General features: G+C 41.3%; 1 protein-coding gene across 1 annotated transcript in view; it reads right to left on the reverse strand.

The window, feature by feature from the left end:
- Positions 1-27,438, reverse strand: part of LOC140733405 (pecanex-like protein 2) — a 247,268-nt gene that overhangs the window by 134,553 nt on the left and 85,277 nt on the right. The window contains exons 15-17 of the mRNA XM_073056689.1: positions 26,027-26,137; positions 12,361-12,452; positions 2,011-2,120 (exon numbers count right to left, since the gene is read on the reverse strand). Of these exons, the coding sequence (XP_072912790.1) occupies positions 2,011-2,120; positions 12,361-12,452; positions 26,027-26,137 (313 nt within the window). The remainder of the gene's footprint in view (positions 1-2,010; positions 2,121-12,360; positions 12,453-26,026; positions 26,138-27,438) is intronic.

Consider the following 27,438-nt stretch of genomic DNA (forward strand, 5'->3'; position numbering starts at 1 on the left):
TATTCCATATTATACTTTAATCTTTAAGTTTATTTATTTTATTTATTATTTATTCTTACAATTGTTGAATGTTGCTGTTTTTTGTTGCATTTTGTGCTCTGACCAACACATCCTTGTTTTGCCTTATTTCTCTTTCCTTACAAACATTTAGAAGTCTTGGTTCAAACATTGGAAGTTATTCCAGAATCAATGCCTTTTCAGACAAGACACATTTCCACCACTTTCTGTGTGAAGAAACATCTCCTGATTTAACTCTTGAAGAGCACTACTCTAATTTTACGGTTGTGTGTTCTTGTTTTGGATTCCTCCATCAGCTGATGTACTTTTTCCATTATTTACATCATCAAACCCCTTACCATTTGACAACTCTCTCTGCGCCATTTCTATTTCTGGATTTGGGTTCTCCTATTGGTACTCATTGTCTTTCAAACATCCATTTCTTGCTGACCCAGTGTACATACTCCTCGCTCCACTCTATTATCAGGTCACACTTCTGATGAACACCCATAAGATTAGACATTTGAATTTTAATTTCTAAAAAAAAAACTTAATTCAGCAATCTATGCAGACAGAAGATTAACTTAAATAGTGGACCTGAGAGCAGAAGTTGCATAGAAGGTACCAAGGACAGTAAAGAATGGGTAGAGCAAGAATACAAAGTGTGAGAGTGAGAGAAAACCTTTGGGCAGTGAAACCAAGCAATGGCAAAGACAATGAGAATAATTCTTAGAGAACAAGATCTTATGAAGCTTTAAGTTAGGGAAAGTGGCTTGTTTGCTGGAAAAGCTATCTGCGAGTCATGGGTAGGTGTGATGCTTTCTGAATAATTGCGCTGACTTTTTAAAAGTATATATATGTATTTGAAGTTTAGCTTTATTTGCTGAATTTATTTAAAGATAAAGATGAGCTTTATTTGTCACATTTACATAACAATGAAATGAATTGTTTTGCGTCAAATCAATGAAGATTGTGCAGCGGGCAATCTACTGACACCAGTACAGTATATACACAATTCACTAACAGAAACCCATGTGTCTTTGGAATGTGGGAGGAAACTGGAGCACCCAGAGGACACCCACGTGGTCATGGGGAGAATGTACAAATTCATTACAGACAGTGGCAGGACTTGGACCCTGATCTTACAGCTGACTGCTGTAAAGCATTATGAAAGCATAAATGTGAAAGTCATGCACCTATGTACATAAACAAGAAATGTGGAGTATTTTGTAAATGCTGAGATATTAAAAAGTGTTGTTGTCCATAAATGCCAGAGTCTCTTTACACAAAAATCACTGCTCACTTGGAGGACAGTTATTCAGTATATTCTCGACAGAAATCGGTAGATTTTTAGATATTTAAGACATCACAGAATAAGGGGTTAGAGGAGAAAAATGGCACTAAGGTGAAATATCAGCCATGATCTTATTGAATAGTAGAAACCACACAAAGGGCTGAATGGTCAGCTTCTGCTTCAACTACTTGAGAGAGTATGTGTTCTGTTAACTACAAAATATTTCAATGGCATTTTGAAGGCCAGAACCTCAGTTGTTAAAAGGCACATTCGTAAATTTTTGGCTATTTATACTGTCTTCATCTTCAAAATAGAGTACCTAGCCTCAGGCACATAATTAACAGAAGCCTTCAATGTCACCACACTATGTTCCTCTTTTGTTTTAACCTCCTTCATTGTTTAGTGTAGCTTTCAGTCGCAATTAACAACGTTATACCACCAATAATGTATGAAAAATTATTCAGACAGTTATTCTTGGCACTAAAAATAATAAAATCATCATTATCTGCCCTTATGGAATCTCTATGGTTATACATAAAAAAAACATGGACTCTGTTGGCTAAAGTATTCTGAACAGAGCAACTCTTCTCAATTACAGATACACCTAATCCACATTTTAATTACTTCCAGTTTATACCTGCAGATGAACTTGACGTGATCAAAGGAGTAATTCAAATCAACCTACTTTGACTGTGAGATTTCTGATTAAAATTACTTACACCAACACTGCTGGCTCGCTGCTTTGTCTGCTGAGGTGATAGGAACAAGCAACCAACAGTCCACAGTAAGCAGAAAATAGGGTTGGAATATGCTGAGCATCCCATGGTCCCTGCAATACGAAGATAACTAAATGACAGGGCTGCAACCCACTTGTTTATGCAAAACTCAATTTTATTGCATTTGGAGGATTTGGTTAAATATGCTCAGCCATTCAGAAAGTCTCAAGAACCTTAGTCCATATAGTTTTGAGCAATTTAAATGTTGATAGAGTTCTAAAAATAGATTAAAGATTTTTAAAAAGGTTACTGTTATCACATGTAATCACATAGTGAACAGCATCATTTGCGTCAATTCAAATCAGCGAGGATTGTGCTGGGCAACCTGTAAGTGTTGCCATGTTTCTGGTGCCAACATAGCATGCCCACAACTCATTAACCCTATGTATGTCTTTGGAATGTAGGAGGGACCCTAAGCACCCCAAGGAAACCCATGTGGTCATGGAGAACATGTACAAACTCCTTACAGAGTGGCAGGAATTGAACTCGGGTTGCTGGCACTGTAAAAGCTGCTACACAACTGTGCTGCCCCAGTTAATAATAGTTAGAGATTCTTCAGAGTTTTCCCATACAATCTGCCTCCAGGTAATAAACAAGTTTTTTTTTGCTCATAAACTGAAAAATACACGAAAATCAATCCATATAATAACTGCACTTACACTGTAATCATAAGACCATAAGATACAGGAGCAGAAGTAAGCCACTCGGCTCATTGAGTCTGCTCTACCGTTCAATCACGGGCTGATCCAATTCTTCCAGTCATCCCCACTCCCCTGCCTTCACCTTTTGATACCCTGGCTAATCAAGAACCTATCTATCTTTGCCCATTGACTTGGCCTCCCCAGCCGCCCGAGGCAGCAAATTCCACAAATTTACCACCCTCTGACTAAAGTAATTTCTCCACATCTCTGTTCTGAATGGACGTCCTTCAATCCTGAAGTCATGTCCTCTTGTCCTGGACTCCCCTACCATGGGAAATAACTTTACCATATCTAATCTGTTCAGGACTTTTAACATTCTGAATGTTTCTATGAGATCCCCCCTCATTCTGCTGAACTCCAGGGAATACAGCCCAAGAGCTGCCAGACATTCCTCATAAGGTAATCCTTTCATTCCTGGAATCATTCTTGTTAATCTTCTCTGAACCCTCTCCAATGTCAGTATATCCTTTCTAAAATAAAGAGCCCAAAACTGCACATAATACTTTAAGTGTTATCTCACAAGTGCTTTATAACGCCTCAACATCATATCCCTGCTCTTAAATTCTATATCTCTAGAAATGAATGCCAACATTGCATTTGCCTTCTTCACAACCGACTCAACCTGGAAGTTAACCTTTAGGGTATCTTGCACAAGGACTCCCAAGTCCCTTTGCATTCCTGCATTTTGAATTCTCTCCCCATCTAAATAATAGTCTGCCCATTTATTTTTTCCACCAAAGTGCATGACCATACACTTTCCAACATTGCATTTCATTTGCCACTTCTTTGCCCATTCCCGTAAACTATCTGAGTCTCTCTGCAGGCTCTCTGTTTCCTCAACACTACCCACTCCTCCACCTATTTTTGTATCATCAGCAAATTTAGCCACAAGACCATTAATCCCATAGTTCAAATCATTGACGTACATTGTAAAAAGCAGTGGTCCCAACACCGACTCCTGTGGAACTCCACTGGTAACCAGCAGCCAGACTGAAAGGATCCCTTTATTCCCACTCTCTGTTTTCTGCCGACCAGACAATGCTCCACCTATGCTGGTAACTTCCCTGTAATTCCATGAGTTGTTTTCTTGCCAAGCAGCCTCACATGCAGTACCCTGTCAAAGGCCTTCTGAAAATCCAAGTGCACCACGTCTACTGCATCTCATTTGTCTACCCTGCTTGTAATTTCCTCAAAGAATTGCTCATCAGGCAGGATTTTCCTTTCAGGAAACCATGCTGGCTTTGGCCTATCTTGTTCTGTGCCTCCAGGTGCTCTGTAATCTCATCCCTAACAATCGATTCCAACAACTTCCCAATCACTGATGCCAGGCTAACAGGTCTATAGTTTCTTTTCTGCTGCCTTCCACCCTTCATAAATAGCGAAGTAACATTTGTAATTTTCCAGTCATCTGGTACAATGCCAGCATCTATCAATTCTTGAAGGATCATTGTTAATGCCTCTGCAGTCTCTCCAGCTACTTCCTTCAGAACCCAAGGGTGCATTCCATCAGATCCAGGAGATTTACACACCCTCAGACCATTAAGTTTCCTGAGCACCCTCTCAGTCATAATTTTCACTGCACAAACTTCACTTTCCTGACACTCTTGAATGTCCGGTATACTGCAGATGCCTTCCACTGTGAAGACTGATGCAAAATTTGCATTCAGTTCCTCTGCCATCTCTGCATCTCTTATTACAATATCTCTAGTGTCATTTTCTATTGGCTCTATATCTACCTTCAACTCTCTTTTACCCTTTATATACAAAAAAGCTTTTAGTATCTTCTTTGATATTAGTTGCCAGCCTCCTTTCATAATTCATCTTTCTAATGACCTTCTTAGATTCCTTCTGCAAGTTTTTAAAAGCTTCCCAATCCTCTATCTTCCCACTAGCTCTGGTTTCCTTATATGCCCTCTCTTTTGCTTTTACTTTGGCTCTGACTTCACTTGTCAGCCATGATAGTGTCTTTCTTCCCTTTGAAAATTTCTTCTTATTTAGAAATATCTGTCTTGCACTTCCCTCATTTTTCGCAGAAACTCCAGCCATTGTTGCACTGCTGTCCTTCCTGCAAATGTCCCTTTCCAGTCAACTTTGGCCATTTCCCCTCTCATGCCATTGTAATTTCCTTTATTCCACTGAAATACCAACACATTGGATTTTATTTTTGATCAACGGCATCAAAGGCACATAAGATTGATAACAAAGAATAATTACTGAAAGTGGAGAGAGACAGAAGGACCTGTAATGGTATATGGGGTGGCCATAGACCAGGCATTTGTAACCTGTACAGACTGTTCCAGTTTAGCAGACTGTTAAACATCAGGGTGATGCGCTAAACTCTGTCGGTAGGAACACAACAGACATTTGATAGTTATTTTCCTCAAGAGAAATGAGCCCCTCAATTATGATGGCAGCTGCTTTGAAGGTTTCTGGCTCTCTGTCTACAAGAAGGAGCTGGGCTGGTGCCCATTTGGGAAGTATTAAATCCAGGGGAATGTGTGGGAATTTAAATTCACCTACTTTTACAAGGTATGTTGAATACCCACCTGCATGTATATGTACACATTCCAAACGGACTTAATAATTATGTACCTGTTGCACTTTGCACACTTCCACACACATTACATCAAATATAAGGAACATTTAATTTCTTGGGCTGTTTAAATAGCCTGAAGACATCAGTGTTGAATTTTTTAAAATACTTTTCTCTTTCTATTGCTAATTTTTAAATACAAGGTAACTATAAATGGATGGCAGTTAGTTGGTGCAAACTCTATGGGTCAAAGGGCCTGTTTCTGCTATATTACTTACAGTCATAGACTCATAGAGATACATCACAGAAATAGGCCTATTGATCTGCTGATCATAAAAGAGCAGAATTAGATCATTCAGCCCATTGAGCGTGCTCTGCCATTTGATCATGGCTGATTGATTTTCCCTCTTAACCTCATTCTCTTGCCTTCTCCCTGTGGCCTTTGACACCCTTACTAATCAAAAACTCATCAACCTTCACTTAATGCTGTTAACCTAATGCCACTACAATGCATCCTGGGGTGTTCCACAGTTTGGAGTTTTTGCACCAGTTCCTCAGCCACTCATCCATCTGAATTATTATTCTTTTCCTATCTTGATTAGTATATGGCACTGGGAATAATCCAGAGATTACTACTTTGGAGGTCCTACTCTTCAACCTTTCTCCTAACTCTTTATACTGTCTGTGCAAGACCTCTTTCCACTTTCTATCTATGTCATTTGTGCCAGTGTGCACAATGACCTCTGGCAGCTCATCCACCCCCACCCCCCGAGAATGTTAGAATGTTCTGCAGCCACTCCAAGGCATCCTGGATCCTAGCACCTGGGAGGTAACACATCATCCTGGCTGGGAGGTTCGCTAGTGCTATTTGGGAAGGTTTAAACTAGTTTGCCAGGGGACTGGAACCAGAGTAACAGGTCAGAAAATGGAGGGATGCAGAGAAAGTTAGATGTCAGGGCAAGTAAAAACAGAAAGGAGCAAAGTAAAAGATACAATAGAATACATAGTTTGAAATGTGTGCCTTTTAATGCTAGGAGTATTATGGGTAGAGGCGATGAACTTAGAGCATGGGTAATACATGGAACTATGATGTTGTAGCTATTACAGAGACTTGATTGAGAGAGGGACAGCTCAACAGGTGCTTAATGACCTGGGTTATGATGTTTTAAGAGGGAAGTAAAAGAGGAGGGGGAGAGAGTTGCACTACAAATCAGGGACAATATCACAGCTGTACTCAGAGAGGGCATAATGCAACTAAGTCCATATTAGTAGAACTCAAACAGAAAAAGGTTGCAATCATTCTGCTGGGGTTGTACTTTAACACTGAGGAATATCTAGATATGCAAGCAGATTAAGGAAAAGTGCAAAAACAATTAGGGTTGTTGTCACGGGGGAACTTCAACTTCCCTAATATAAACTGGGACCTTCTTAGAGGAAGTGGTTCAGATGGGGCAGAATTTGTTAGGTGCAACCAGGAAGGTTTCTCAAATCAATATGCAGATGGTCCAATGAGAGGAGGGGCTGTACTGGATCTGGTGTTGGGTAATGAGCCTGACCAAGTGACCAACCTTACAATGGGTGAGCTGTTAGGGAACAGTGACCACAACTCCTTAAATTCTAAGATAGCTCTAGATAAGGATCAGTATGGACCTTGTAGGAGAGCATTAAACTGGAGCAGGGCAAATTATGAAAACATTAGGCAAGAACTAGGGAGAATTAATTGGGAACAGCTATTTTTGGGCAAGACCACATCCACCATAAGGAGGGTATTGAAAGACCAACTATCCAGAGTACAGGACAAGTACGTTCCAGTCAGAAGGAAGGTCAAGGATGGCAAGGTAAGAGAATCTTGGATGCTGAGGGAGGTGATGAATGTAGTGAAGAAGAAATAGGATAAACATGTAAAGCTTAGGAAGCTAGCCGTTGAGAATTGAAAATCAAGTCAGGAAAGAACCCAAGAAGGGAATTAGGAAAGCCAGGAGGGATAATGAAAAGTCCATGGCAAGTCGGATTACAGAGAACTCCAAGACATTCTACACATACATCAGGAGCAAGAAGATAACTGGGGAGGGGGTGGGGCCACTCAAGGATAAAGGGGAGAAAACTTGTTTGCATGTGAAGGATGTGGGTGATGTTAGTATTTACCAAGGAGAAGGATGTTGAGGATAGGGAGATCAGTACAAAGAGTATTAATATACTTGGGGATTTAGAGGAAAAGAGGAGGTGGTGTTGGATCTCTGAAAGAGCATTAAAGTGGATAAGTCCCAAGGTCTGACATGATATACCCCAGGTTATTGAGAAAGGCAAGTGAAGAGATTGCTAGGGCCTTGACCATTATCTCCGTGTCCTCTTTAGCCACAGGCGAGGTCTGGAGGATTGGTGAATAGCTAATATTGTTCCATTGTTCAAGAAGGGAACAAGGGATAATTCTGGAAACTATGGACCGGTGAGTCTCACATCAGTGGCATAGAAGTTACAGAAGAAAATTCTCAGAGATAGGATTTATGAGCATTTGGAAAACAATGACCTAATTAGGGATTATCAGCATGGCTCTGTGTCTTACTAACTTGATTGAGTTTTTTGACAAGTAGACATGGGTGATTGATGATTGTGTGAATGTTGTTTACATGGATTTTAGTTAGGCATTTGATAAGGTCCCGCTTGGGAGGCGTATCCAGAAGATTAAGATACATGAGATCAATGGTGAATTGGCCATTGGGATTCAGATCTGGTTTGTCCCATAGAAAACAAAAGGTGGTGTTTGAAGGTACTTATTTTAGCTGGAGGCCTGTGATTAATGATGTTCCACAAGGATCTGTACTGGGATCTCCACAGTTTGTGATGTATATAAAAATAATCTGGATGAAAATGTATATAGGTATGTTATTAAGTTTGCAAATGATATGAGATGGTTTTGTGGATAGTGTGGGAGACTCATAAAGAACATAGCGAGATTTGGATCAGTTGCATATCAAGGCAAAGAAATGGCAAATGGAGTTTAACCTGTCTAAGTGGGAAGTGTTGAGCTTTGGTAGGTTAAAGGTAAACAGACAGTCTCCTGTTAAAGAGTCAAGACACTTAACAGTGTTGATAAGTAGGGGGGATCTTGGGGTCTAAATTCATAGCTCCCTGTAGGTAGTTACACAGGTACATCAGGAGGTTAAGAAGGCATTTGGTATTCTTGCATTTAGTAGTTGAGACACTGAGTTCAAAAGTTAGGAAGGTATGTTGCAGCTTTATAAAACTCTAGTTAGGTTGCATTTGGAGTATCGCATACAATTCTGTTTGCTCCACTACAGAAACTTTGTTGAGGCTTTGGAGTGGATGCAGAAGAGGTTTATGAGGATGCTGCCTGGAATAGAGGGCATGTGCTATAATGACCTGCAAATGACAATGGTGTACTGTGGGGGAGCTGCATGGCCTTGGTCGTAGCAAGGACTAGACCTGAAACCACGGTGCCACCTGTTTGCAGCTGCCCAGGAGAGAGGCATCGCCGTCGGTGCACTCCACCAGAAGCAGTGTGGTATGGCATCCATGCTGGAGTCAATAATGCTCTCCAATGTTCGCTTGATAGAAGACAAGATCTATTGTGCTCAACTGCATACTGCTGCAATATTCATGGACTCAGGGACTTGGTTGATATATTGTTTTAATGTATGACTGCAGTTTACTGTTGTCTTACATGTGCAATGTGTGCCTTGTGCTGTGACTGACTGTTGCTACTATATTTTGCACCCTGACCTCCTTGAAAAGTAACACTATTTCATTTGGCTGTATTCGTAGGTATTCATGTATGGTTCAATAACAATTAAACTTGAACTACAGCGAGAGGTTGGACAAACTTGGGTTGTTGCTCTGGAGCAGTGGAGGCTAAGGGGAGATCTGATAGAAATTTATAAGATTGAAAGGCATAGATAGACTAGATAGAAAGCATCTTTTTTACCAGGGTTGAAGTGTCTAATATGAGAGGGCTAGCATTTAAATTGAGAGGGGGTTAATTTTAAAAGGAGATGTAAGACACAAGTCTTGTTTTTGCACAGTAAGTGCCTGGAATGTAGCGCCTGGGGTGGTGGTAAAGGCTAATATATCAGGGATTTTTAAGAATTGTTTAGATAGATACATGAATGTCAGGAAAATGGAATGGACATTATGTAGACATGAAGGATTAGTTTAATTGACCATTTAATTACTAATTTAAATAGTCTGGCACCACATTTTGGGCCAAAAAGCTTGTTCCTATTCTGTAATGTTCTATGTTCTATATTGAGTACAGGAGTTGGGATGTCATGTTCTAATTATATAAGACATTGGTGAGGCCTCATTAAGAGTGTTGGGTGCACACCTCCCTTAAAGTAAAAACAAATATACATGAGTTATCCTTTGGAATTCTTGCAATTCAATTTATGTTTGGAGTTACAAAATGTAACAGCAGCAACAAGGAATTTTTAAATGAACAGGAGATAACTACCTGTCTGTGGAAGCGCAACGAGACATTTAAGTTATAAAAAAGCAGCACAGCACATGTTTTTCCAGAGGGAAGACACAAATCCGTTTAAAAAAGCAGAAAATGGAAGAATTCATGAGTTCATAAACAGTGAGCACTGGGTAATAACAATCATAAAGAGCAGAAATGGCTACCTACATTGATAAGATTGACAGGTTTCATAAACTACAGATAACTGGAATATGTATACTGAACATACTGAGCAGTATTTTAAAGCAGATTTTAAAGCCAATGAGAAACAAGTACTAGTTTTGTTGAGTGCATTAGATTTAAAGGCATACCGTCTGCTTAGGAGTTTGACTGCTCCAACCAAACCAGCAGAAATGAGCTTTGCTGTATCATGAAAATAATGCAGGAATATTTAGAACCAAACCATTGTTGATTACAGAATGCTTTAGGTTTCATAAATGGAACCAAAAGGAAAGGAGTCCATTTCAGCATACGTGGCTGCATTGAAGAGATTGCCTAAGTATTGTCAGTTCAACGATGGGCATAATGATGCATTGAGATTGTTTAGCTTGTGGAATCTTACAAAAAAGCTAAAGCACAAATTACATTTTAAAAAGCAGTTGAAATTGTTGTATCATGGAAGTCGGAGACAGAGACACAATTGAGTTGCAGTCAGAAATAAAAGTGAGAGTAAACAAAACTGCACAATTTATACAGAGGCCTGCATGATGAAACAAACTGTGCTACCATTATTACAGGGGCTCACATACACCAGTTCAATGAAGGTTTAAGGATGAAACTTTCAGAAAATGCAATGAAGTAGGACACATACAAAGAGCATGCCGGGCAGACAAAAATAAATGGATTGCACAGGGAATAGAAAAAGACAAAAAGTCAAGTGGCAGCTTCAAAATGAGCACTAATCTGCATGCTGTTGAAAAATCTGATAGTGATGAGAGTGACAGAGGACTGGTGTTCCAGAACACTAGTCCTATGTCACTCTCATCACTATCAGATCACTATCACTACTAGTCAGTGACAATGGACCACAGTTTGTTGTGGAACAGTTTCAGTCAATCCTTAAAATCAATGGAATAAGACATATTACATCTGCATTGTACCACCTAGCTACACATGGCTTGGCGGAAAGGTTGGTCGAGAGTGAAAGAACACATTGCAAGCAATGTCAGCAGAACACACTACGCCGACACTGAAACAGAAACTCACCAATTTCCTCTATGACTATCGCAATACAGCACAGTCCACAAAAACAACTCACCAGTTATGCTGTCCTTGGGTCATCCTTTGCTTTCACACTCAGATCCTCAAACCCAGTCTCAAGACAAACAGCTGAGACAAATTGAAGGCTCCTCAAACAAGGAACTTTCATGTTTCGCTCCTGGACAAGCAGTCCTGGAGAGGGACTGCAGAGGTGATCAAAAGTAGGTACTCGGAAAGATTAAGGACAGAACTGGACCGCTCTCCTCCACAGTGGAGATTGCGTCTGCTATCATTTTTTTGAGATGACAAATCGATCAGTTGAGAAGAGCAGAATCAATTATTGGAGAAGAAAGGTGGCTACAGCTGTCCGAACCACTTCCTGCAGACTCAAAGTTAACTCCAACAATCACCTTACAGGAGGCCTCAGAACTTGAGATTGTTTTACAACAAGTCTCACCTGCCAAGAAGAGTGATCCCCCTTTCAGGATAGATGTTATCTCACAAGAGTAAGAACACCTCCACAGCAACTAAATATTTAGGTTTGAATGGGACAATTTAAAATGTATTATGCAGTGGATGTCTGTATGGTAGCTGTATTATATAGCATACCGTGAATATAGTTGAGATGCATTCTATATTGAGTTGGAGTTTACAGCTAAGCAGGGAGGAGTGTTGTGTATTTAATATTTCAGCACTATTCGAGTAAAATTGTAAATATATTGTTTGATTAAGCATTCTTTGTGATTTATATAATTCATTATGATTATATGTAAAAAAAAGTGAATTGCTTATGTCCTTTCCCTATCAATGAGGACATGAATTATAGAGAAAGGTTGAATAGGTTAGAACTTCGTTCACAGGACTGTTGGAGAATGAGAGATTTGATAGAGATAAACAAAATTATGTGGAGTATAGATTGGGTAAATGCCAGCAAGTATTTTCCACTGAGTTTGGGTGAGACTAGGCTATGGGTAAAAGATGAAATGTTTAAGATGAACATGAGGGAGGGCTTCTTCACTCAAAGGATGGTATGAGTGTGGAACAAGCTGCCAGCAGATGTGGTGGACTTGGCTTTGATTTCAATATTTAAGAGAAATTTGGACAGGTGCTTGGATAGAAGGGGTATGGAGTGCTATGGTCCAGGAGTGGGTTGAAGGGACTAGGCAGAATAATAGTTTGCAATGGACTACATAGGGCAGAGGGCCTGTTTCTAAGCTGAAGCACACTATGACTCAATGGGCAATACTATTTTTTCCAACATGATGCAAAACTCATTAAGATCATCCATCTCTTCCTTTAGTTTACTATTTCCAGTCAGTACTTTTATTTAATGTATTTTGAGGTGTGGCTGAATTAGCAATTCAAATATCCAATCAATGGCTTACCTCTACAGTACCAATACACAAAGCATACAGCAGGCATACAGCAAGTAAACTGCGGAAAAAGCCATAGAGCGAGGAGATTAGCCCTGTTGCAGCTGAGAAAACACAATTATTACGGATGTTATTTTATTTTTAAACTTCACTGATTTTTCCACAATCACTAAACCATTCCATCTACCCAACACAGACTTAAAGTTCACATATCTGGTGCAATGTAAATGAACTACTTCTCATCTCAAGAACACAAGAAAATCTGTAGATGCTAGAAATCCAAAGAAACACACACAAAATGCTGCAGGAACTCAGCAGGTCAGGCAGTATCTATGGAAAACATAAACAGTTGATGACTTGGCCCGAAATGACGATGGTTTACTCTTTTCCATAGATGCTGCCTGACCTGCTGAGTTCCTCCAGCATTTTGAGTGCGTTGCTTTCTATTTCTAGAGTTCATTTAATTTTATACATACCTTAACTGGTGTTCCCAGGCTCCTTAAACCCACATTTCTTGGTCACCAGTCTTAAAATCTTAATTTAAAATCAAAATTCTTGTTTCCTGGTCAACATTTTACCATGTTAAAAGTACTAAATAAATGCAAATTTTCACTGCAATTTATACGTTTCTTTAAGAAATTGAAAAGCAAATTGCAATCCACTTTGAGCACTCCATCAGTCTCCTTACCCTCTCCACATTTACTCACCGCCAGCTGATCATCTCATGTTTTCTATTGCCCTGTTTGTTCCAACCTGCCTCCCTCCAAATCTGCAGTACTACACTCACCAAGGATCAAATGATACGGTTAGTGTTGTTGGGTGGACTGATAGCTAATTTGCAGATTCTAAGCACCTGCTTTCCCTAACTTCCTCATCTCTCTGTTCAGACCAGGACCCTATCAGGGCATGTCTCCTATATAGTCATTGATTTTAATTTCTCTGGAGATCTTCCTTCCATAGATAATAGCAACCACATGAAACTCACTCTTACCTCTCCACCAAGGCACTGGTCAGACTGCACTAGGAAGATCATGAGCAGCTTAGGGCCCCTTATCTAAGCAAGGATGTGCTGGTGTTGGAGAGGATCCTGAGAATATTCATGAGCATAATCCCCAGAATGAAAGGGTTAACATTTAAGGAAGGTTTGATAGCTCTGGGCCTGTACTCATCAAAGTTTAGAAGAATGGAGGGGGGAATCTTTTGAAACCTATTGAATATTGAAAGGCCTAGATACAGTGTACATGGAGAGGTTGTTTCTTATAGTGGGGGAGTCTAGGGCCAGAAGGCACAGCCTCAAATACATCATTTTAGAACAGAGATGAGGAAAAATTAGGTGAATATGTGTAATTCATTGTCACAGGTGGGTATGGAGGCCAAGTCATTGTGTATATTTAAAGTGGAGGTTGATAGGTTCTTAATTAGTAAGGGCGTCAAAGGTTATGGGTATAGGCAGAAGAACGGGGTTGAGAGAAATAATAAATCAATCAAGATGGAATGGTGGAGCAGACTCAATGGTCCGAATAGCCTAATTCTGCTCCTATGTCTTATGGTCTTACAGTGTCTATAGAAAGTATTCAGCTGTCCCCCACCCCCACCCCTCCCAGGAAGTTGTCATGTTTTATTGTTTTACAACATTGAATCACAGTGGATTTAAACTGGCTTTTTTGACACTGATCAACAGAAAAAGACTCTTGCGTGTCAAAGTGAAAGCAGATCTCTCCAAAGTGATCTAAATTAATTACAAACATATAACACAATTGATTGTGTAAATATTCACCTGCTTCAAGTCAATATTTAGTAGATATACCTTTGACAGCAATTACAGCCTTGAGTCTGTTTGGATAGGTATCTATCAGCTTTGCATATCCGGACACTGCAATTTTGCCCGATTCTACTTTACAAAACTGCTCAAGCTCTGTCAGGTTTCATGGGATTGTGAGTCCAGCCACAAATCCTCAGTTGGATTGAGGTCTGAACTCTGACTTGGCCACTCCAGGACATTAATTTTGTTCGTTTTAAGCCATTCCTGTGTAGCTTTGGCTTTATGCTTGGGGTCATTGTCTTGCTGGAAAACAAATCTTCTCCCAAGTCACAGTTCTCTTGCATCAGGTTTTCCTCCAGAATTTCCCTGTATTTTGCCACATTCACTTTACCCTCTACCTTCACAACCTTTCCAGGGCCTGCTGTAGTGAAGCATCCCAACAGCATGATGCAGCCACCACCATGTTTCACAGCAGGGATGGTGTGTTTTTGATGATGTAAAGTGTCTGGCTTATGCCAAACCTAGTGTTTAGTCTGATGGCCAAAAGACTCAATTTTGGTTTCATCAGAACATAGAACCTTCTTCCAGCTGACTTCAGTTTCCCATATGCCTTCTGGCAAACTCTAGCTGAGATTTTACGTGCAGTTTTTTTCAACAGTGGCTTTCTCTTTGCCATTCTCCCATAAAGCTGCGACTGGCGAAACACCCGGGCAACAGTTGTATGCACTGTCTCTCCCATCTCAGCCACTGCAGCTTGTATCTCCTCCAGAGTTGTCATAGGTCTCTTGGTAGCCTCCCTCACTTCTTGCACGGTCACTCAGTTTTTGAGGATAGCTTGCTCTAGGCATATTTATAGCTGTGTCATATTCTTTCCATTTCTTGCTGATTAACTTGACTGTACTCCAAGGGATATTCAGTGACGGAAATTTTCTTGTATCCATCTCCTGACTTGTGCTTTTCAATAACCTTTTCACAGAGTTGCTTGGAGTGTTCTGGTGTCTTCATGGTGTAGTTTATGTCAGGATACTGACTTACCAGCAGTTATACCTTCTAGATACAGGTGTATTTTTATTGCAATCAATTGAAACACCTTGACTGCATACAGATCTCCATTTAACTAATTATGTGACTTCTAAAACCAATTTGCTGTACCAATGATTATTTGGTGTGTAATATTAAAGGGGGGGGGGTGAATACTTATGCAATCAATTATTTTGTGTTTTATATTTGTAATTAATTTAGATCACTTTGCAGATATCTGTTTTCACTTTGACATAAAAACATGTTGTTTCTGTTGATCAGTGTCAAAAAAGCCAAATTAAATCCACTGTGATTCTGTGATTCAATGTTGCAAAACAGTAAACATGAAACCTTCCAAGGGGGTGAATACCTTTTATAGGCATTGTATATTCTAAAATCCACAAGCAAGGTTTATCCTGGTAGACCCATTGTTTCAGTCTGTTCTTCCACAGAATTTACTTCTTCCCATCCTGATTCTGTTCTTTCTCTGATGTCTCTTTCCACTTGAACTTGTGATACTTCTGATACCCTCTTCCATTTTGACAGGTTCCTGCTGCAACCAGCTGATTTTGACCCCATGGGTATCAACTCTGCCTGCACCATACCATACTAGCATTCCAAGGGTTCTTAACTTCATTCTTTACAATGACCCAACCAGCCTCCTTGCACAGTCACCTAACTTCATCTGGCTAAACTTGTTCTGTATATTAACCAACTTCTTTAACCTCACTCACTTCCTCCAAATTAAAGTTTTGGGTTAGGTGATCTTACATGGGTTCAAGCTAATCCTGTCTGCTTATAAAAATGTGATTTTGCTCTAAACAGACTCTGTCTCTCCCAACATTTCTCAGTAAATTATGACAGTATGTTTGCTGCATCCTTCGCTCATACAGAACTCTCAAATTTGCCACACAAATTGATAGGTAGGTTAAGAAGGTGTATGGTGTGTTGGCCTTTATTAGTTGAGGGATTGTTCAAGAGCTGTGAGGTAATGTTGCAAGCCCTATAAAGATCTGGTATTACCTTGGATTACCTTGGAGTATTATGGTCATTTCTGGTCACTTTATTATAGAAACGATATGGAAGCTTTAGAAAGGGTGCTGAGGAGGTTTACCAGGATGCTTCCTAGATTATAGAGCCATGTTTTATGAATAAAAATTGAGCAAGCTAGGGCTTTTCTCTTTGGAGCAACAGAGGATGAGAAGTGACTTGATATATATGTGTACAAGATGGTAAGAGGCAAATATCGTGTGGATAGCTACTGCCTTTTTCAAAGGCCAGAAATGGCTATTATGGGGGTGGGGGGGGGGGGGTAGGTAATTTTAGGTGATTGGAGGGAAGTATAGGGCTGTAACAGAGGTAGGGATTTTTTTTTACAGAGTAGTAAGTGCATGGAATGCACTGTGTGGTAGAGGCAAGTATATAAGGACACTTAAGAGACCCTTAGACAGGCACATGGATCAGAGAAAAATGGAGGGCTACGTGGAAGGGAAAGGTTAGAGTGATTGAGGAGTAGGTTAAATGGTTGGTAGAATATCATGAGCCAAAGGCTGTGCTGTACTGCTCTAATGAAAAATAAAAAAACTCAGATATTTCATTACCTTTGGTGCCTATTTCTGTCCTGTTTGCAATACTACTTTGACCAAGTCTGATTCTTTTCTACTTGTGCATTTCTCCATCACCATCTATGGAACCAACTTCCATAGCAATTTGCAATGTTTAAAACATATTTGTAGATAAGAAAAGTTTAGACGGATATAGACCAAATGCAGGTACATGGGATTTGCTCAGGAAGACATATTTGGCATGGACAGATTGTGCCAAAGGGCCTACGTCTGTGTCTTTTACCTCGATGACTCTATCTCAGGGAAAATTTAATGACAAATAGAACTTAATCTGGGCAAGTGTGAGATGTTGCACTTTGGGAGGTCAAATGAAAGAAGACTGTATCCTGTTAATGACAGGCTTCTTAAGAGCATTAAGATAGAGGGATCTTGGGTTCAGGTTCATAATTCACTGAAAGATGCTACGCGAGTGTATAAGGTAGTAAAGAAGGCATTAGGCATGTTTACCTTTACTGGTGGGTGTGGCAAGTATAGGAGTAAGGAAGTCATGCTACAGCTACATAAACTTTAGTCAGATCACACTTGGAATATTGCAAGCAGTTCTGTTCACTCCACTATAGGAAGGATGTGAAGAGGCGCAGGAGAAGTTTACTCTTGGATTCTATGAGTTATAAGGAGAAGTTGGAGAAACTTTAGAGGTTCCCCCTTGAGCACTGCAGGCTGAGGAAAGACTGAGGGAGGTTTTTAAATTTATGAGAAGCATAGATAGTGTAGGCAGTCAAAATCTTTTCCCCAAGGTAGAGATGTCAAATACCAAGTGATATGTTTTTGAGGTTAAAGGGGAAAGTTTGAAGGTGATGTGAAGGGCAAGTTTTTTTAAATGCAGATAGTACTGGTGCTTGGAATGAGTTTCTGAGTTAGTAGTGGAAGCAGGCTGTGTAGTGGAGTTTAAGAGGCTTTAGATAGAAACATTAATATGGAAGGATATGGATGATGCACAGGAGGAGGACATTTTAAGATAAATTGGCATCAAAGTCAGCACAGTATTATAGGTAAAATGACCTATTAAGTGCTTAATAGATATCTATTAAAAAGTGTATGGACTGATACTTCAATCTTAACACCACTGCTCACCCTGCTTTCTGAAGAACTACATTTCATTCTCTCAGTTTGTCTAGTTCCTTTCTATTTGCTCTCATGTCAACATCTTCCACACAGCTGTTGTTAAGATGTCTGCCTTTGCTTTTGCTTTCATGCCACTTTTGATTTCTTTCACAATCAACAAAAGTCTGTGCCTGGGGTTATCAACCTTTCAAGCCAGTTTGTCTTTATTTTCTCTTACCTAAATACTCCACGGCTTTGAACATCTTTCACTCTTTTGCCTTGCTAAGTTTCAGTAGCAGTTTTCACCTCACTGCTCTAATTGATTGATGCTTGACATTTTACAGATGTCATTCCCTGCTTTGCAAAACCATTTTCTGGTATGAGCCTGAAGCTGAAAATTCCTGCAGTATCTTATCAATGTCTTTTCCTGCCCTTCTCTCATGTCTACTAACTTGGCTTCCCAGCAAGGCTTCCCTAGTCACCATAAGACACAAGACTAGAATAAGGACACTCCCTTCCAATCAACTTTGGCCAGCTCCTCCCTCATATCTCTGTAATTCCCTTACTCCGCTATAATACTGATATATCTGACTTTATCTTCTCCCTCTCAGACTGCAGAGTGAATTCAAGATACAAAGTACATTTATTATCAAATTATGTATACAGAATACAACTCTTGAGATTCGTCCTTCTGCAGGCAGACACAAAACAATGAAACACCATGGAACCCATTCAAGAAAACATCAAACACCCAACATGTGAATAAAGCACAAATTGCACAAACAGCAAAAAGCAGACGAACAACAAATGGAATATCAAAATTCAAAGCAGGAGTATTCAACTTAATTGAAACCTCATCGACTTCTACCTTGTTCATTGCTTCAATCAGAGAAAAGCAGTACAGTCAATCATGGGCTTGTGCCTGTCTTCAGGCTTCCAGGCCTCCAGGCTGCACACTCCACTCCAACCTCACCAAACTCCCTTGGAGACAGCAAAGCGCCAGTTCGCTCAATTGGTCCAAAAACACAACATTGAAATATAATTTACAGGTTCCAATTGCACTCAGCTTAGTAGAATCATATTTGAAAGAAGTAGTAGTAAAAGAAGTAGTTTTGTAAACTGTCTGTAGGATGTCGCTGCTGGTCACATTGTTCACTGACACCACTCTATCATATTATTCTCATTGCCTCCTAAGGGTTCCTTAACCTTAAGATCCCTTATTAAATATGGTTCAATAAACAATGCCTAGTCCAGAATTGCCTTTTCCCTAGTGGGTTCAACCACAAGCTGCTCTAGAAAGGCCTCCCATGGGATCTAGCCCCAACCTGACTTTCCCAATCTACCAGCATATTGAAAGCCCTAATGACCATCATAACATTGCCCTTGTTACATGCCCTTTCTATTTTCCATTGAAATTTATATCCCACATCCTGGCTACTGTTTTGGGGTCTGTCTATAACTCCTATCAGGGTTATTTTACTCTCGCAATATCTTAAATCTACCCACAAGGTTTTGACATCTTCCGATCCTCTGACACCTTTCTCATTATTTTTACCAACCACAAGACCAAGACATTGGAGAAGAATCAGGCCATTCAGCCATTGTGTCTGCTCCGCTATTCCATCATGGCTGATCCCAGATCCCACTCAACCCAGTACACCTGCCTCTTGCCATATCCTTTGATGCCCGGACTGACCAGGAAATGATCAACTTCCGCCTTAAATATACGCATGGACTTGGCCTCCACCGCAGTCTGTGGCAGAGCATTCCACAGATTTACTACTCTCTGGCTAAAAAATTCCTTCTTACTTCTGTTCTAAAGTGTCACCCTTCAATTTTGAGGCTGTGCCCTCTGGTTCTGGATACCCTCACCACAGGAAACATCCTGTCCACACCCACCCTATCCAGTCCTTTCAACATTCGGTAGGTTCTAAAGAGACGCACCCCCGCCCCCATCCACATTCTTCTAAATTCCAGAGTACAGTCCAAAAGCTGCCAAATGATCCTCATCTATTAACCCCCTTCATTCTTGGAATCATCCTCATGAACCTCCGCTGGACTCTCTCCAACGACAACACATCTTTTCTGAAATATGGGGCTCTAAACTGCTGACAAAATTCTAAGTGTGGCCTGACTAGTGTCTTATAAGGCTCAATAATATCTCCTTGCTTTTATACTCCATTCCCCTTCGAAGTAAATGCCAACATTGCTTTTGCCTTCTTTACCACAGACTCAACCTGTAAATTAACCTTCTGGAAGTCTTGTACAAAGTCACTTAAGTCCCTCTGCACCTCTGATGTTTGAACCTTCTCCCCATTTAGGTAATAGTCCACACTATTGTACCTTATACCAAAATGCATTATCATACTTTTCCCAACACTGTATTCCATCTGCCACTTTTCTGTCCATTCTTCCAATTTGTCCAAGTCCTGCTGCAATCGCATTGCTTCCTCAGCTCTACCTACCCCTTCACCTATTTTCGTATCATCCGCAGACTTTGCCACAAAGCCATCAATTCCATTATCTAAATCACTGACAAACAATGCAGAATGCCCTGGTTCACTTTTTTTTACTGTTTTGCTGTATGTATTTCCTTTTGTGCTGTTCTGTGAGGGCTGCTCGTTTTCAGCTTATGTTTGGATTATTGTTGAGAAATGTGTGCCATCCGATTAGGATGATCGGATTAAGGGGAGGTTTCTCTGGTGAGGGACACTAAGGTTGGGCTTGGAGCTTTTGTTCGTGAGAAGATGAAGAGAGAAGATTCTGGGGAAAACTGGTCGTAGCATACTATCCAGTGGAAGACCTGTTTGTTTGAGATGGATTACAAGCGACATTCAGAAGGTGGTGTGAGCTTTCACGTTGATAGAGGGCCAGCACGTGAGTGACAGAGAAGTTCAAGATGAGCTCCAACTTGTGTACATTAGACTGTTTAATCCGAATGGGCCCTTTTTTTTTGTTATCCTTTACTAACCCTTTAGTTAACATTCAGAAATATAATTCCTTTAATCGTCTGTTTATTTCATTGCCTTAATTTTAAAACCGGGTAGCAAATAATACAGCATTCATTCAAACTGGAGTTTGGGGCGGGATCGAGCACGTCTCAACCTCACGAGTTTGGCAGGGCCGGAAATGACCTTCCCTAGACTTACACAGCCAAGGAAAGCAAGATGTTTCACAGGTGAAAAGCAACGGTCCCAATACTGACCCCTGAGGAACACCACTAGTCACCAGCAACCAATCAGAAAAGGCCCCTTTTATTCCCATTCAATGCCTCCTGCCTGTCAGCCATTCCGCTATCTATGCCAGTATCTCTCCCATAATTCCATAGGATTTTATTTTGTTAAGCAGCCTCGTGTGTGGCACCTTATCAAACACCTTCTGAAAATCCAAGTAAATGACATCCACTGCCTCTCCTTTGTCCTGCTTGTTGCTTCCTTGAAGTACTCTAACAAATTTGTCAGGCAAGATTTCCCCTGACAGAAACTATGCTGAATTTGATTTATTTTATCATTATTCTCCAAGCACCCCAAAACCTCATCCTTAATAATACTCCAAAATTATCCCAACCATTGAGGTTAGGCTAACTGGCCTATAATTTCCTTTATTTTGCCTTCCTTTCTTCAGAAAGACTGGAGTGACTTTGCAATCTTCCAGTCTTCCGAGTCCATGCCAGAATCAAGTGATTCTTGAAAGATCATGACCAATGGATCCGTTATCTCTCCAGCAACCTCTCTCAGGACTCTAGGGTGTAGTCCATCGGGTCCAGGTGACATATCCACCTTAACACCTTTGAGTTTGCCTAGCACTAGCACTTTTTTCTTTGTAATAGCAATGGCACTCACTCCTGCTACCTGACACTCATGGACCTCTGGCACACTGCTTGTGTCTTCCACAGTAAAGACAGATGTAAAATACCCTTTAAGTTCATCTGCCAATTCTGTCCCCCATTACTACCTCACCACCATCATTTTCCAGTGGTCCAATATCAACTCTCACCTCCCTTTTACTCTTTATATAATTGAAAAAACTTATGTGACCCTGGTCAGACCCCACTTGGGAGTACTGTGCTCAGTTCTGGTTGCCTCACTACAGGAAGGATGTGAAAACCATAGAAAGAGTGCAGAGGACATTTACAAGGTTGTTGCCTGGATTAGGGAGCATGCCTTATGAGAATAGAAAAAAACATAGAAACAGAAAAACCTACAGCACAATACAGACCCTTTGGCCCACAAAGTTGTGCCAAACATGTCCCTACCTTAGAAATTACCCATAGCCCTCTATTATTCTAAGCATCAGGCACCTATCCAAAAGTCTCTTAAAAGACCCTATCGTATCCACCTCCACTGCAGTTGCCAGCAGCCCATTCCACGCACTCACCACTCTGTGTAAAAAACTTACCCCTGACATCCCCTCTGTACCTGCTCCCCAGCACCTTAAACCTGTGTCCTCTTGTGGCAGCCATTTCAGCCCTGGGAAAAAGCCTCTGACTATCCACATGATCAATGCCTCTCATCATCTTATACACCTCTATCAGGTCACTTCTCATCCTCCGTCACTCCAAGAAGAAAAGCCCGAGTTCACTCAACCTGTTTTCATAAGGCATGCTCCCCAATCCAGGCAACATCCTTGTAAATCTCCTCTACACCCTTTCTATAGTTTCCACATCCTTCCTGTAGTGAGGCGACCACAACTGAGCACAGTACTCCAAGTGGGGTCTGACCAGGATCTTATATAGCTGCAACAAGGCTTACTTCCCTCACAGGAAAATAGCCACTCACAGGAGACCTTGCCCACGCCCAGGATTACGGCTGCACAGGTGGAAGGTCAACTGAGGAAGATCTGTACCAGCAAGGCGGCTGGACCGGATGGAGTTTCCCCACGATTACTGAGGGCCTGTGCAACTGAGCTGGGAGAACCACTAATTCATTAATGGAGAATGTGTGGAGCAGGTTAAGACCTACAAGTATCTGGGAGTACAGTTAGACGAGAAGCTAGACTGGACTGCCAACACAGATGCCTTGTGCAGGAAGGCACAGAGTCGACTGTACTTCCTTAGAAGGTTGGCGTCATTCAATGTCTGTAGTGAGATGCTGAAGATGTTCTATAGGTCAGTTGTGGAGAGCGCCCTCTTCTTTGTGGTGGCGTGTTGGGGAGGAAGCATTAAGAAGAGGGACGCCTCACGTCTTAATAAGCTGGTAAGGAAGGCGGGCTCTGTCGTGGGCAAAGTACTGGAGAGTTTAACATCGGTAGCTGAGCGAAGGGCGCTGAGTAGGCTACGGTCAATTATGGAAAACTCTGAACATCCTCTACATAGCACCATCCAGAGACAGAGAAGCAGTTTCAGCGACAGGTTACTATCGATGCAATGCTCCTCAGACAGGATGAAGAGGTCAATACTCCCCAATGCCATTAGGCTTTACAATTCTACCGCCAGGACTTAAGAACTTTTTAAAAGCTATTATTAATGCTTTTTGAGATAGTGATTTAGATGCATATCATATTTTCTTACTGAGTTAAGTATTGTATGTAATTAGTTTTGCTACAACAAGTGTATGGGACATTGGAAAAAAGTTGAATCTCCCCATGGGGATGAATAAAGTATCTATCTATCTATCTATCTATCATTACCTCACGGCTCTTAAACTCAAACCCACAATTGATGAAGGCCAATGCACTGTATGCCTTCTTAACCACAGAGTCAACCTGCGTAGCTGCTTTGAGCGATCTATGGACTTGGACCCCAAGATCCCTCTGATCCTCCACACTGCCAAAAGAGTCTTACCATTAATACTATATTCTGCCATCATATTTGACCTACCAAAATGAACCACTTCACACTTATCTGGGTTGAACTCCATCTGCCACTTCTCAGCCCAGTTTTGCATCCTATCAATGTCCCGCTGTAACCTCTGACAGCTCTCCACACTATCCACAACACCTCCAACCTTTGTGTCATCAGCAAACTTACTAACCCATCCCTTCACTTCCTCAACCAGGTCATTTATAAAAATAACGAAGAGTAAGGGGTCCCAGAACAGATCCCTGAGGCACACCACTGGTCACTGGTCTACATGCAGAATATGACCCATCTACAATCACTCTTTGCCTTCTGTGTGCAAGCCAGTTCTGGATTAACAAAGCAATGTCCCTTTGGATCCCATGCCTCCTTACTTTCTCAATAAGCCTTGCATGGGGTACCTTTTCAAATGCCTTGCTGAAATCCATATACACTACATCTACTGCTCTTCCTTCATCAATGTGTTTAGTCACATCCTCAAAAAATTCAATCAGGCTCGTAAGGCACGACCTGCCTTTGACAAAGCCATGCTGACTATTCCTTATCATATTATACCTCTCCAAATGTTCATAAATCCTGCCTCTCAGGATCTTCTCCATCAACTTACCAACCACTGAGGTAAGATTCACTGGTCTACAATTTCCTGGGCTCTCTCTACTTCCTTTCTTGAATAAAGGAACAACATCCGCAACCCTCCAATCCTCCAGAACCTCTCCTGTTCCCATTGATGATGCAAAGATCATCACCAGAGGCTCAGCAATCTCCTCCCTCGCCTCCCACAGTAGCCTGGGGTACATCTCATCCGGTCCTGGCGACTTCTCCAACTTGATGCTTTCCAAAAGCTCCAGCACGTCCTCTTTCTTAATATCTGCATGCTATTACACCCTTCCGGGATCTGTTGCCCTATCTGCTCTTCGACATCCCTGTTACTATTGGGTGGCCTATAATAAACACCCAGTAAAGGTATTGACCCCTTCCTGTTCCTAACTTCCACCCACAAAGACTCTGTAGACAATCCCTCCATGACATCCACCTTTTCTGCAGCTGTGACGCTATCTCTGATCAACAGTGCCACGCCCCCACAATCACCTTGAGTATTGTGAACAGTTTTGAGCTCCTCATCTAAGAAGAGATGTGCTGGTATTGGAGAGAGTCCAGAGGAGGTTCACAAGGATGACTTCAGAATGAAAGAGTTATCATAGGAGGATAGGCTGAATGAATTCCTTGGAGCGACCGAGGATGAGAGGTGACCTGATAGAGGTGTACAAGATAATGAGAGGCATTGATCGTGTGGATAGTCAGAGGCTTTTTCCCAGGGCTGAAAGGGCTAGCACGAGAGGGCATAGTTTTAAGGTGCTTGGAAGCAGGTACAGAGGAGATGTCAGGGGTAAGTTTTTTTTTCTTTTTTTTTTAAAAACGCAGAGAGTGGTGAGTGCATGGAATGGGCTGCCGGCGCGGTGGTGGAGACAGAAACGATAGGGTCTTTTAAGAGACTCCTGGATGGATACATGAAGCTTAGAAAAATACAGGGCTATGGGTAAGCCTAGGAAGTTCTAAGGTAAGGACATGTTTGACACAGCTTTGTGGGCTGAAGGGCCTGTATTGTGCTATAGGTTTTCTATGTTTCTATCCTGCTTTACATTATTGGTTAGTCTGCCCTCACATTTCATCTTTTTCCTTCTTATAGCTTTTTAGTTGCCTTTTGTTGGATTTTAAAAGCTTCCAACAGAGCCACCCCACCCACTCTGTCTACAATTAAGATGGTGCTGGTCATACATGGTAACGTTTTGTGTGTAGGTCACAAAACTTCTAGATATACTTCTTCTGAACTACTAGTGCTGCAATTTGCAGCCTGTCATTTCCCTTTAAGAAACATATTTTTAAACCATCTCAACAAACTAGCAATTTTCACGTTGATTGTCCAACTTAATACGTAGTTCGTCATTGACTTAGTTTGTATTTCTTTATATCTACAAAGAATAACCTGCAAGAAAATAAATGCCAGGGTAGTGAATGGCAATATATATATATACAAATTTTGATAATAAATTTCCTTTGAACTTTGACCTCAATTGGTTTTCTTCTCCCTAACCAAAGTCTATATGACCAAGAGAAACTTACTTGCACTGGCTGTCAACACAGATGGCAAACTCAATACAAAGTTTTAATGAGAAATAAAAATCCCATAGTAAGATAAAGCAAGTTGTTTATTAAAACACAAGTGATTCTGCAGATGCTGGAAATGAAGAATAACCCACACAAAATGCAGGAGAAACCCAGCAGGTCAGGTAGCATCTATGGAGAGGAATAAACAGTTGATGTTTTGGATAGAGAAACCCTAGGTTGCACAAGGTTTTCTACATAATTTGAATTTCACAAGACGTTAAAGTATTTATTTTACAATTAAAAAAGAAAGTTGCATGTACATACCAGATCCACCAAATATATGCATGTCGACTTGCTCCAACAAGTATGTGAAGAAAGTGTTAATCTGTGGAAGAAGACCCAGGAGGAAAATGAGAGGGAAACATTGGGTGAACCCTGAAAAAAAAAGAGAAAATACGATGTGAGGGAAATGGGAATGCAGAGGTGGAACAGGAACAGAGAACACGGCAAGGGCAACAGAACTAGAGGAGAAGGAAAGGTAACTGGACTAGAGGGCACAGCAAGGGCAACTGGACTAGAGGGAACAGCAAGTGCAACAGGACTAGAGGAGATGGAAAGGCAACTGGACTAGAGGGCATGGCAAGGGCAACTGGAGTAGAGGGCACAGAAAGGGCAACTGGACTAGAGGGCACGGCAAGGGCAACTGGACTAGAGGGCACGGCAAGGGCAACTGGACTAGAGGGAACAGCAAGTGCAACAGGACTAGAGGAGATGGAAAGGCAACTGGACTAGAGGGCATGGCAAGGGCAACTGGACTAGAGGGCACGGCAAGGGCAACTGGACTAGTGGGCACGGCAAGGGCAACTGGACTAGTGGGCACGGCAAGGGCAACTGGACTAGTGGGCACGGCAAGGGCAACTGGACTAGAGGGCACGGCAAGGGCAACTGGACTAGTGGGCACAGCAAGGGCAACTGGACTAGAGGACACGGCAAGGGCAACTGGACTAGAGGACATGGCAAAGGCAACTGGACTAGTGGGCACGGAGATGGCAACAGGACTAGAGGACACAGCATGCATGGCAGGAAATGGACTTACCAAAAGTAAAAGGAAAAGAGGGCACATCAAGACTAACAGGAAGAGGACACAGCACAAGCAACGAGAATAGAGAACACAGCACAGCAAGGACAATAGAAGATCTTTCAGAGTAACAAAAGAGCTTAATAAAGGCAACAGTAATAGTGGGCACATTGAGGACAATGGTGATAGAAGAAGATAAATGGAGCACAAGAAACAGTGAAAGGAATTGGAGCAACAGTAATGGCAGACCATGAAACCAGTCATCTGAAGGCCCATGCTAAAAGTGCATCACACAGTTCGGAGAGTGCAACATTTCTGGAAAGATAACAGTAACAACATGTTTTACAGATGCAGGGGCAGAATCATACAGTCAGATGGACAGTAATGAGGAAGTGTCACGCTTTATGCAGTTCAGGGCTGAGCAATCACTGTAGGGAAGCAATGGTACTCTATGGGCAGTGCTTAACTTGTATAGTTAAACTGGCTCTGTCCATCCCTTTCGATGACTGTGAAAGATTACATCCCATTACTCAGCAAGATATTGCTAAAGGCTGGGCTGTAAATGATGTATTGGTTAAATCCAGCGATACTCACAATTGAAACATGGGATCTAAGAATTGTACAGATGCAAGATTTTCATTTCCGAGTACAGTAGTGT

This window comes from Hemitrygon akajei, chromosome 9 (genome assembly GCF_048418815.1).
Source record: "Hemitrygon akajei chromosome 9, sHemAka1.3, whole genome shotgun sequence".
Classification (NCBI taxonomy): Eukaryota; Metazoa; Chordata; class Chondrichthyes; order Myliobatiformes; family Dasyatidae; genus Hemitrygon; species Hemitrygon akajei.